The following is a 12990-nucleotide window of genomic DNA, read 5'->3' as shown; positions in this document are numbered from 1 at the left end:
AAACAAACACGTCTTCAGGTCTCAGGCAAGGTTCTCATCACATAAGCATGGGTCACTAAACCACATTCTTTTGATGAGTAACCTTGCTGGATCTTGAAGACTTGTATTAGTGTAGCAGATGGGGATTTGTGAAACTCACTCCTCAGCCTGAAGCGCCGCCCCTTTGAAGGAGGCCTTTTGTAGCGCTTTCCTGCAGTCAAATTACCTAGTGGCCTCATGAGTGGAATGTTAATATTTTTCATAATTTCGGGGGGGGGGGGGCAAAAAATCCGATGTTTCTATGTCAAACAGTTGCGTTATAATTCTTATAATACAAACTCAAAATTTAATACATTTCAACTCTATATCTGACATGGTACAGGTGTCTTTTTTTTTTAAAAGAACAAAACCATGTGTGAGAGGTGTATACTTTTGTTTCAAAGTAGATTTGTTTAAGACTACCAAGAAACACTGTGTGACCCTGATTGCAGTAAATGGTTAATAGCCTGATGGGATGGAACACTTCAAATGTTTTGTATATTTTATTGTATGGGCAGTCACATGTGTTTGAGGCAGAGGTCCTGAGTTCAACTTTCGATATAAGAGGAATTAGGGGGGGGGGGTCGCGGTACTCAATAAGCAAGCAGTATGTCATCCTCTACATTAACTTCCTCATCTCATCCCTATGGGCTTCAGCTAAGTGGGTTAACCGTCTTGTGACATCCAGGATATATTCCGTTCAATCTTTTACCCAGATTTCAGCAGAAATGTAGAGAAGCAAAATATGTTTTTGTTTTTTTAAAGAACCACCAGTCAGGAAAATACAGACAGCTGATACTACACTGAGCAAAAATCTGCTTTTAGTTAGTTGAAAAAGAACATTTCAGAAATGTTCCATACGCACAAAAAGCTTAGTTCTCTCAAATTCTGTGCAGAAATGTGTTTACGTCCCTGTTACAGAGCATTTGTCCTTTGCCAAGATAATCCATCCAGCTGACAGGTGTGGCATATCAAGAAACTGATTAAACAGCATGATCATTACACAGGTGCAACTTGTGCTGGGGACAATAAAAATCCACTTCAAAATGTGCAGTTTTGTCACAGCACATTGCCACAGATGTCTCAAGTTTTGAGGGAGCGTGCAATTGGCATGCCGACTGCAGGAATGTCCACCTGAGCTGTTGCCAGAGAATTGAATGTTCATTTCTCTACCATATGCTGCCTCCAACGTAGTTTTAGAGAATTTGGCAGTACGTCCAACCGGCCTCACAAACGCAGACCACATGTAACCACGCCAGCCCATGACCTTCACACCCGGCTTCTTCACCTGCAGGATCATCTGAGGGGATGTGGGGGGTGCTGAGGCGTATTTATGTCTGTAATGAAGCCCTTTTGTGGGGGAAAACTAATTCTGATTGGCTGGGCCTGGCTCCCCAGTGAGTGGGCCTATGCCCTCCAAGGACCACCCATGGCAGCACCCCTGCCCAGTCATGTGAAATCCATAGTTTTGGGCCTAATGCATTTATTTCAATTTACTGATTTCCTTATATGAACTGTAACTCAGTAAAATCTTTGAAATTGCGTTTATATTTTAGACCCACACAGAGAGAGAACTGCTCCTTAAAGTAACTAACTTTGGCCTTCCGGATAGCCTGAGTGCACTTACTTCTAATTTGCCTGAACAAGAGCCAGTCAGCCTGAGTATGCGTGTGCCGAGGCTTTCGCCAACTGCAATTGTTGAGGTGGAGTAACTCTGCAACATCACGGTCGAACCAGTGGCTGAACCTGTTTTTCATTCTCATTTTCTTTATGGGGGTGTGTTCGTTAACCATACCACTGAAAATATAAAAAATAGAAGGTCCAAGCATCTTCAACAGAGGGGATCAAGCTGATTCTATACCATTTTACAGAAAACAACTATTACGCAGAATTATTGAAAAACCCTGTTAAATGACAGTATCGATGTGTTTAATCATATTAAAGTACGTCTTTATGTTTGAAGAATTGAATTTTTTGCAATCACATACATTATTTTGATGTGTGCCCATGAACTGTTCACGCCGTAAGATAGGGAGATACGAAATGTTACGAGGTTACAGCACACTTCTGAGGTCTCCATACAAAAGTGAGTCACAGCAATATCCAGGAATTTCACAGGATCAATGTATAATTCAATTATTAAATGCTTAGTATATGATAACAAACAGTATCATAAATGTAGGAAAGAAAGGTTGCGTTTTATGTCACACGATTTTAGCCAAATCTGTGAAGACTCCAAGCACGAGAAAGGTGTTGATTCAACTCATTAATAAATTAGCTGTAATGAATATATCTATGTTCCCCCTTTATATCTTAATGTATTCACATGAAAAAAAATTGTAAAAAAAAGGCACATTTTGAATTACTTTGTTAGAAAGTTTGCAACAGCTCCAAACAGCTGTCCACGACAAGAAACGCTCACTGGTACCCTAGAACAGCGGTCCCCAACCACCAGAACGCGGCCCATTCACTACAGGGCCACACGAAGGATAAATTATTATTTATTTTAAAAAATAAAATAAATTTTTTTTTAAAAAAAATAAAAAAAATAAACATAAAAAATCAAATAAATAAATAAATACAAAAAATTTAAATAAATTTTAAAAAATAATAAAAAAATTAAAATAAAATAAAAAAATTAAAAATAACAAAAAACAAAAAAAAAAAAAAAAAAACAAAAAAAAAAATTCGGTAAAATAAAATAATTGTATACAACTATAGGCCATTTGTGCAGCAATTACATTGACTTTGGTGCAGTCTCTTGGTCCTTTTCTCACCACTCTAATATCTCTGTCACGCCCACAACAGTTTACAGATTTTGAACTTGAGTAATGCGCGCTCCGCGAGTGCATCATGGTCTGTGTGAGCTGTGTTGCCCGCCAACTTTGTACTAGCTAGCTACGTTAGCTGACATGAATAAAAACAACCGTCGCTGTAGAACTTCTTCTGAAGGGGTAAGAGAGATAAGGGCCCAACGACGATTTCGATAATGCAGAGACAGCAGTGCCCGAGAATGCCATTTTTTTTAACCCTCATTCAATATTAAATATGATGAGTCCAACCTAAAATATGGCTTTATTGCGACAGGTGACTTGAATGCTCCAAGTCCCCTGTGCGTAGTATGTGGAGATAGGGCTTCATTGCCTCGTTAGATTACTGCTTCGGCAAAGCAAATCCAAGCACCCGACATTGAAAGACAAACCTGTTGAATTCTTTGAGTGAAGAAAACGTGAACAAGGACAGAAGCAAGTCTTGAAAGCCACCGCATCAACAAACGTGGCTGCACTGAGAGCATCATACTTAGTGGCTAGCCGTATTGCTAAGGCCAAGAAGCCTTTCACTACTGGCGAGGAGTTGATTCTACCTGCTGCTAAGGACATTTGCCGTGAACTCTTAGGGGAGACTGCAGCTAAAAAGACAGCAAAGGTTCCTCTTTCGGCCATCACCGTCAGTTAGCTAATTAATGAAATAGCAGAGGACGTTGAGGCACAACTGTTTAGAGGCTTAACGAGTCACCGTGGTATGCAATCCAGGTTAACGGATCTACCGATTAGGACAACAAGGCAATACTGCCTGTTTATGTGCGATATATATTTCAGGATGATGTGCATGAGGATATGTTATGTGCGCTGTCCCTGCCAACTAACACAATGGCCGCAGAACTATTCAAGTCTTTGGATGATTACATGTCAGGAAAATTGGATTGGTCATTCTGTGTTGGCGTATGAACGGATGGGGCTGCTGCCATGACTGGATGGCTGTCTGGTTTCACTACCCGGGTTAAAGAGGTTGCGCCTCAATGGGAGTCTACGCACTGTCATTCACAGAGCTGGCTAGCTGAAAAATGTCACCTGAATTTAACGTCATATTGAATGATGTTATTAAAAAGTTAACAATCACATCAAAGCACACGTCCTTAACTCGCGTCTGTTTGGGCAGCTTTGTGAGGAAATGGACGCAGAGCACAAACGGCCTCCTCTTATACACACAAGTCAGATAACTATCCAGTTATTAAAGAGACTATGCATAGATGATAACAACAGCGAGTAGCAGCGGTGTAAGAGGGGGCAATGCAAATAGTCTGGGTAGCCATTTGATTAGCTGTTAAGGAGTCTTATGGCTTAGTGTAAAAGCTGTTTAGAGGCCTCTTGGACCTAGACTTGGCGCTCCGGTACTGCTTGCCGTGCGGTAGCAGAGAGAACAGTCTATAACTAGGGTGGCTGGAGTCTGACAATTTTTAGGGCCTACCTCTGACACCGCCTGGTAGAGAGGTCCTGGATGGCAGGCAGCTTGGCCCCAGTGATGTACTAAGCCGTTCGCACTACCCTCTGTAGTGCCTTGCAGTTGGAGGCCGAGCAGTTGCCATACCAGGCAGTGATGCAACCAGTCAGGATGCTCTCAATGGTGCAGCTGTAGAACCTTTTGAGGATCTGAGGACACATGCCAAATCTATTTAGTCTCCTGAGGTGGAATAGGTTTTGTCATGCCCTCTTCACAACTGTCTTGGTGTGCTTGGACCATGTTAGTTTGTTGGTGACGTGGACACCAAAAAACTTCAAGCTCTCAACTTGCTCCACTGCAGCCTCGTCGATGAGAATGGGGGCGTGCTTGGTCCTCTTTTTCCTGTAGTCCACAATGATATCCTTTGTCTTGATAACGTTGAGGGAGAGCTTGTTGTCCTGGCTCTACACGGACAGGTCTCTGACCTCCTCCCTACACGCTGTCTCGTCGTTGTCGGTGATGACACTGTTGTGTCATCAGCAAAATGAATGATGGTGTTGGAGTCGTGCCTGGCCATGCAGTCATGAGTGAACTGGGAGCACAGGAGGGGACTGAGCAGGGGCCCCTGTGTTGAGGATCAGCGTGGCGGATGTGTTGTTACCTACCCTTACCACCTGGGGGAAGCCCGTCAGGAAGTCCAGGATCCAGTTTCAGAGGGAGCTGTTTAGACCCAGGGTCCTTAGCTTATTGATGAGCTTTGAGGGCACTATGGTGTTGAATGCTGAGCTGTAGTCAATGAACAGCATTCTCACATATGTGTTCCTTTTGTCCAAGTGGGAAAGGGCAGTGTGCAGTGCAATAGAGACTGCATCATCTGTGGATCTGTTGCGGCGGTATGTGAATTGGAGTGGGTCTAGCGGTATGTGAATTGGAGTGGGTCTAGGGGTTCTGGGATAATGGTGTTGATGTGAGCCATGACCAGCCTTTCGAAGCACTTCATGGCTACAGACTTGAGTGCTACAGGTCAGTAGTCGTTTAGGCAGGTTACCTTAGTGTTCTTGGGCACAGGGACTATGGTGGTCTGCTTGAAACATGTTGGTATTACAGACTCGGTCAGGGACAGGTTGAAAATGTCAGTAAAGACACTTGCCATTATGTCAGCGCATGCTCGGAGCACACGTCCTGGTAATCCATCTGGCCCTGCGGCCTTGTGAATGTTGACCTGTTTAAAAAGGTCTTAATCACATCGGCTGTGAAGAGTGTGATCACACAGTCTTCCAGAACAGCTGGTACTCGCATGCATGTTTCGGTGTTATTTGCATCGAAGCGGGCATAAAAGTAGTTTAGCTCATCTGGTAGGCTTGTGTCACTGGACAGCTCTCGGCTGTGCTTCCCTTTGTAGTCTGTAATTGTTTGCAAGCCCTGCCACATCCGACGAGCGTCAGAGCCGGTGTAGTACGATTCGATCTTAGTCCTGTATTGACGCTTGGCCTGTTTGATGGTTCGTCGGAGGGCATAGCGGGATTTCTTATAAGCTTCCGGGTTAGAGTCCCGCTCCTTGAAAGCGGCAGCTCTAGCCTTTAGCTCAGCGCAGATGTTGCCTGTAATCCATGGCTTCTCGTTGGGTAGATGCACTATTGTAAAGTGGTTGTTCCACTGGATATCTTAAGGTGAATGCACCAATTTGTAAGTCGCTCTGGATAAGAGCGTCTGCTAAATGACTTAAATGTATGTACGTACGGTCACTGTGGGGACGACGTCATCGATACAACTATATAGAACTATTGTCAGATATGCCAAATGGAGGTCGAGGGAGAGCTTTGTGTGCGTCTCTGTGTGGAGTGAAGGTGGTCCAGAGTTCTTTTCCCTCTGGTTGCACATTTAACATGCTGATAGAAATTTGGTCAAACGGAGTTAAGACACACTGCATTAAAGTCCCCGGCTACTAGGAGCGCCACCTCTGGGTGAGCGTTTTCTTGTTAGCTTATGGCGGAATACAGCTCATTCAATGCTGTCTTAGTGCCAGCCTCTGACTGTGGTGGTATGTAAACAGCTACGAAAAAAACTGATGAAAACTCTCTAGGTAGGTCGTGTGGTTAACAGCTTATCATGAGATACTCTACCTCAGGCGAGCAATAGCTCGAGACTTCCTTAGTAACACCTGGTGCACGATATCTAACAAAAACACAGTCTGTCGCCCCTTGTCTTACCAGACGCCGCTCTTCTATCCTGCCGGTGCAGCGTATAACCAGCCAGCTTTATGTTGATAGTGTCGTTGTTCAGCCACGTCTCCGTGAAGCATAAGATATTACAGCTTTGAATGTCCCGTTGGTAGATTAATCTTCCGCATAGGTCATATAATGTAAAGCTACAGTTGAAATCGGTAGTTTACATACATTTAAAAACTCAGTTTTTCACAATTCCTGACATTCAATCCTAAAATAAATTCGGTCTCAGCTCAGTTAGGATGCCCACTTTATTTTAAGAATGTGAAATGTCAGAATAATAGTAGAGAGAGAATGATTTATTTCAGCTTTTATTTATTTCATCACATTCCCAGTGGGTCAGAAGTTTACTTACACTCAATTAGTATTTGGTAGCATTGCCTTTAAATTGTTTAACTTGGGTCAAATATGTCGGGTAGCCTTCCACAATAAGTTGGGTGAATTTTGGCCCATTCCTCCTGACAGAGCTGGTGTAACTGAGTCAGGTTTGTAGGCCTCCTTGCTCACATACGCTTTTTCAGTTCTGCCCACAAATTTTCTATAGGATTGAGGTCAGGGCTTTGCAATGGCCACTCCAATACCTTGACTTTGTTGTCCTTAAGCCATTTTTCCAAAACTTTAGAAGTATGCTTGGGGTCATTGTCCATTTGGAAGACCCATTTGCAACCAAGCATTAACTTCCTGATGTCTTGATGTTGCTTCAATATATCCACATAATTTTCCTACCCCATGATGCCATCTATTTTGTGTAGTGCACCAGTCCCTCCTGCAGCAAAGCACCCCCACAACATGATGCTGCCACCCCCGTGCTTCACTGTTGAGATGGTGTTCTTCAGCTTGCAAGTCTCCCCCTTTTTTCTCCAAACATAACAAAGGTCATTGTTTCATCAGACCAGAGGACATTTCTCCAAAAAGTACAATCTTTGTCCCCATGTGCAGTTGCAAACTGTATACTGGCTTTTTTATGGTGGTTTTGGAGCAGTGGCTTCTTCCCTGCTGAGCGGCCTTTCAGGTTATGTCGATATAGGACTCGTTTTACTGTGGATATAGATACTTCTGTACCTGTTTCCTCCAGCATCTTCACAAGGTCCTTTGCTGTTGCGCTGAGATTGATTTGCACTTTTTGCACCAAAATACATTCATCTCTAGGAGACAGAACACGTCTCCTTCCTGAGCTGTATGACGACTGCATGGTCCCATGGTGTTTATACTTGCGTACTATTGTTTGTACAGATTTACGAGGTACCTTCAGGCGTTTGGAAATTGCTCCCAAGGATGAACCAGACTTGTGAAGGTCTACAATTTGAGGTCTTGGCTGATTTCTTTTCATTTTCCCATGATGTCAAGCAAAGAGACACTGAGTTTGAAGGTAGGCCTTGAAATACATCCACAGGTACACCTCCAATTGACTCAAATGATGTCAATTAGCCTATCAGAAGCTTTAAAGCCATGACATCATTTTCTGGATTTTCTATGGTGTTTAAAAGGCACAGTCAACTTAGTGTATGTAAACTACTGACCCACTGGAATTGTGATACAGTGAATTTTAAGTGAAATAATCTGTCTGTAAACAATTGTTGGAAAAATTACTTGTGTCATGCACAAAGTAGATGTCCTAACCGACTTGTCAAAACTATAGTTTGTTAACAAGAAATTTGTGGAGTGGTTGAAAAACAAGTTTTAATGACTCCAACCTAAGTGTAAGTAAACTTCCGACTTCAACTGTATTTTATTGTCCAAAGATTGCACATTTGCTAGCTGGATGGAAGGAAATTGAGGTTTATTCGATCGCCTACGTATTCTCAGAAGGCAGCCCGCCTTCCGGACCCTTTTTTCTCCGCCGCCTCTTCACACAAATCACGGGGATCTGGGCCTGTTCCTGAGAAAGCAGTATATCGTTGGCATCGGCCTCGTCAGACTCGTTAAAGACAAAAAAGGATTCTGCCAGTCCGTGGTGAGTAATCGCAGTTCTGATGTCCAGAAGTTATTTTCGGTCATAGAGACAGTAGCGGCAACAATATGTACAAAATAAGTTTTAAAAAATAAGTTACAAATAATGCAAATAAACGAACAAAAAAACAATCCGTTGGGGGCACTTGAAACGTCTGCCTTCTTCTCCAGCGCCATCTTACAATTACGGAGAAGGCTGGACATAAGGAACACCCTTCAGGTGTCACTGTCTCCCATCACCCCTAGATGGGACAGTCTTGTTGGCACGAAACAAGCTCAGGGCACCCACTGATTCAGCAACATGTTGCGTTGTAATGTTATATATATATATATATATATATATATATATATATATATATATATATATATATATATATATATATATATAGAGAGAGAGAGAAAAATATGCACCTTATGTTTTTATAACATTAGACCTATTAAACTAAACTAAAATGTTATGAAAAAGCAGCTATACTAAACCTATAGGCCTAATTGATATTCCTGTCGTGTCCCCCCCACAACAAATAACAAATATATAGTCTATATGAGACCTGTCCATGGAGCAAAAAAGGTTGGGGACCGATGCCCTAGAAAGACTCATGTGACAGCCGTCTACATCTGCCAAACAAAAGTCTGGGCATGCAACACAGCCAACCTGCCAACAACAGAACAAAAAAAGCAAAGCATAAAAATAAAATACAAATACAAATAGAAAAAAAATAAAACAGAAAAAGCAAAGCATGAACGCAGCTGGAATAACGTTAACTAGCTAGCTAATTGTATCATGTTAGTTAGAAAGCTAAAAATGTACAGATCACGAATTGAAGATATTTTCAAATGATCTTTACCTTTTCAGCAAAGATTGTTGTCTGTATGACAAATTATTTGAGAACGCAAGGGCATTCATTCACTTACCATACTCTGTGGGGACAGGGTCCGGGTGGTAGGTGAAGTGCGCAGCATTCCTTCTTTGTGTTTTTGTTTGGGATGAGCAATTCGGGGATAACCTCAGCAGAGTGATCCCAAACAAGCTCTGATCACCGATATTTACATTCGCGATGGAGGCTTTCGAGCCTGCACCTCTGAGCAGAAACCGTGCAGCAGCCGCCATTGCTGTTGTGAGTGTTCTGAACAGGAAGAAGAGAATGATGACAGAGTCCCTTTCAGTCGAAAGGGGCTGTGATTGGTTGAAACAGTGGGTGGTGTCAGTGGATTCAGCCTCTTGTCCAATCGCCCTACATCGACCCTGAACACTTGAGGGAGTTATTTTACGCTGGCCCACGTTGACGTGTCCGTCACGTCGTCTGGCGAAAGCGGGAAGGGAGTAGCGCCCTTCTCAAATCGAACAGTAATCTGCGCCGCTCGGTCATGTTATCATCAAGACAGCATGGCATCGTCCAGAAAAGTACAACATATATTTTCCATAAAATAAATGTTTTATATGTGTTTTATTGGGAAGGCAGATAAAGTATTTTTAACAAAAGCAATCACTTTTGCATGGGAAAACACACAATCCTACTCATTACTACACGTGCTTATTACATCACTTTTATTTTGAGTCGACTTCGCCGTTGGACAGAGCGGGCACCCGACTCAAGTGCGGGAGGCAGCAATCAACTTTCAGCCGGTGCAAAACACGCCTACACGGGCGCCTGAGCGAGATTAATCGAACTCCCTCCTTGACTTTTGTCACGTTCGACATTGCAGCCCACCATAAAAGCGAGTCGAGACTGACTGATCTACAAATGACTTTACAACCTAAATAACTACTCAATATTATTTGTAGATCAGTCAGTCCATGGAGTCAAAGGCTGTGTTCGAGAGCGTCAAAACCGTGATGTATCATGGGTAAATTGTGACTGACTGACTGATCTACAAATGACTTTACAACCTAAATAACTACTCAATATTATTTGCAGATCAGTCAGTCAGTCACAATTTACCCATGATACATCACGGTTTTGACGCTCTCGAACACAGCCTTTGACTCAGGTAAAGAAGTTGTGCCAAAGATTATGGATATACTGACAAGATAATCTCTCGCCCTAACACTGGGAATCGTTGTCCACAAAGCGACACGGCGGGCTGTCTAGCCCCCGCCCATCCTTTCTTTGGATTGGTGGATACATCTCATTATTGTAAATCTGTTTTTGAATATTCGATGAGGGTTGTTGATGCTGCACCACCTGCATCATTCAGTGAATATGCATAACTATCTCGAGACAACTCCCGTATAGTGTTTTTCTCTCAAAGTTGCTGTCACATGTCCTACTTATATAAGAACTTAAGCATTACGAAACTTATATCTGATCAAATAAACCTCACGTAGCAAATAAACCATAAAAATGTTTTTTTTTTTTACCAAATTCGACACTCTCTAATTGACCTTCATAAAAAAACCTTTGCTTGTTCTGTGAAAGGGAGACAGCTTTTCCTCCGAGTTGGGCCTCTCCCTCTTTCTGGCTGTGCTAAACATGAAAAAACAAATGACTTTTTATTGTGGGATGATGAAACTGTGTTGTCACTAGTTACAACAGCCACAAAGTCATACATCGCGCCCATTCATACAATTGATCTACTTAAAATGTGATTTTAAACCAATGGCATCGGCAGAAATCCATTGTCGAAGAGCAGGCAAAAATCTAGGAGGTCCAAAATGTGGGCACTCAAACCATCATTAAATTATAATGCAAGCCTACCCTATACCCTACAGTAATTGATCACAAACCACAACCCATCGAACGTGATTTCGCATTATAGACCAAATAATCTTGTAGTCCTATGTAAATCCAGGACTCTTGCATTTAACATGCTACTAGACCTACACATAAAAAACTATAGGCAGGGCCTAATAATAAAGACTTAATTTAACTGTAAAAACAAATTACCTTTTAATTTGGCATGAACACAACCAGTCATGATCTTTTCATCTGATTGTCAAACAAATCACTTCAGAAAGTAGGCTACCTGTGCATGTTCATCCACTCCATGGACATGGAGAGTTTGTGCAGCCGTATAGAAATAAATGGTTTAAAGCATGACAGAGAGGTGGGGGTGTTCGTTTAATTTGGAAGAGTTTATTTTAATATTTACCATGGTAAAACATATGTCGTGAAAATTCTTACACAGGGACACTCAAAGTCAATCTTAAATGAATCATCCTTTATTTGTCAGCGCGCTGGAGAGGTTCCAACCAACTCAATGCACCATAGTACACATGTCAATCAGGAGCTGTGCCTGGGCAGTCCAAGCAGGTGTCTTATATACGGCTATACACAGACAAGTTATATTTGCATGATTTAGCATAACTCATAAATCATTACCATTTTGTTTCATTCATGTGACCGACCAATACTGGTTCATAACATGTGACAGACCAATACCTCACAAAGCTTCTTCTCTCTAAGCTGAGACCTTGAAACTGAGATATATTTTGTTCATTCTCAAAACAAGGTCTGGGCGTACTGCCAAATTGCAGAAACTGATAGTGAGGATTTGTTCAGTCAGCCACTTGCATGAACACAGAAATTGGTTCATAGAACAGCACATGAATACAGCACAGAAATGAGTTACATGAAAAACATTACAATTCCATTACACGTATTTACCACTGCATTTTAAACAAATAGGATAATTATCATTATTTAGAGACCCCCCCCACATCAATTACTCTGCCATTTTAAAGTTATTTGGCCCCATCCTTGGATTTTCCTAAATAAGTCTATCTAACACACTATCATTGTTAGAATATTCATATCTCAAACACAATTTTTGCTTTAAGCAGTTTTAAGGGGACATGTCATTTTTCCCCCCTGCCTGTCAGGCCTGTGCAGCTGATGATGGCCCATCGTAACTACATCTAAACTACATTGAAAACTAATTTCCAACATATATTATCTATGCATGTCATTATCTATGCATAGTCACTTTAATAACTCTACCTACATGAACATATTACCTCAATTACTTCGACACCGGTGCTCCCGCACATACTCTGTACCGGTACCCCATGTTTATAGCCCCGCTATAAACATGTTATTTACTGCTGCTCTTTAATTATTTGTTATTCTTATCTCTTACTTTTTGGGGGGGTATTTTCTTAAAACTGCATTGTTGGTTAAGGGCTTGTAAGTAAGCATTTCACTGTAAGGTCTACGCCTGTTGAATTCGGAGCATGTAACAAATAACATTTGATTTGATTTTGATTTAATAGAGTTTGTCTAAAGACAAGATAAAATTGTCAATAGTCTGATGGGTGAGAATATTATCAATTGTTTATATTGTAAATGAAGAGTTTGATTAACAACACAGCTTGGAATTGACACAGAGGCAGGGAAATGAAACAGAGTACCATAAAGTGACTTTTGAAAATTCTCCTACACAAGCACTGCCTTCACAAAGTTTTCACACCCTTTGGCTTTTTTTTACATTTTGTTGCATTACAACCCGAATTTAAAATTGATTCAATTGAGATTGTGTGTCACTGGCCTACAGTACAGTATGCAATATCCCATAATGTTAAAGTTGAAATATGTTTTTAGAAAGTTTTACAAATAAAAAAAATGTAAAGCTGAAA

General features: G+C 41.5%; 1 protein-coding gene across 2 annotated transcripts in view; it reads right to left on the bottom strand.

The window, feature by feature from the left end:
- LOC115177377 (2-oxoisovalerate dehydrogenase subunit beta, mitochondrial-like) overlaps positions 1–9563 on the bottom strand; it is a 110240-nt gene extending 100677 nt beyond the window's left edge. For both annotated transcript variants that reach the window (XM_029738096.1, XM_029738097.1), the window contains exon 1: positions 9330–9563. In XM_029738096.1, coding sequence (XP_029593956.1) covers positions 9330–9525 — 196 coding nt within the window. In that variant the 5' untranslated portion in view covers positions 9526–9563. The remainder of the gene's footprint in view (positions 1–9329) is intronic.
- Positions 9564–12990: the final 3427 nt, after the last annotated feature.

Source organism: Salmo trutta, chromosome 37 (assembly GCF_901001165.1).
Source record: "Salmo trutta chromosome 37, fSalTru1.1, whole genome shotgun sequence".
Lineage (NCBI taxonomy): Eukaryota > Metazoa > Chordata > Actinopteri > Salmoniformes > Salmonidae > Salmo > Salmo trutta.
The sequence above is the reverse complement of the archived record's forward strand: the minus strand, read 5'-3'. Positions and strand labels throughout refer to the sequence as shown.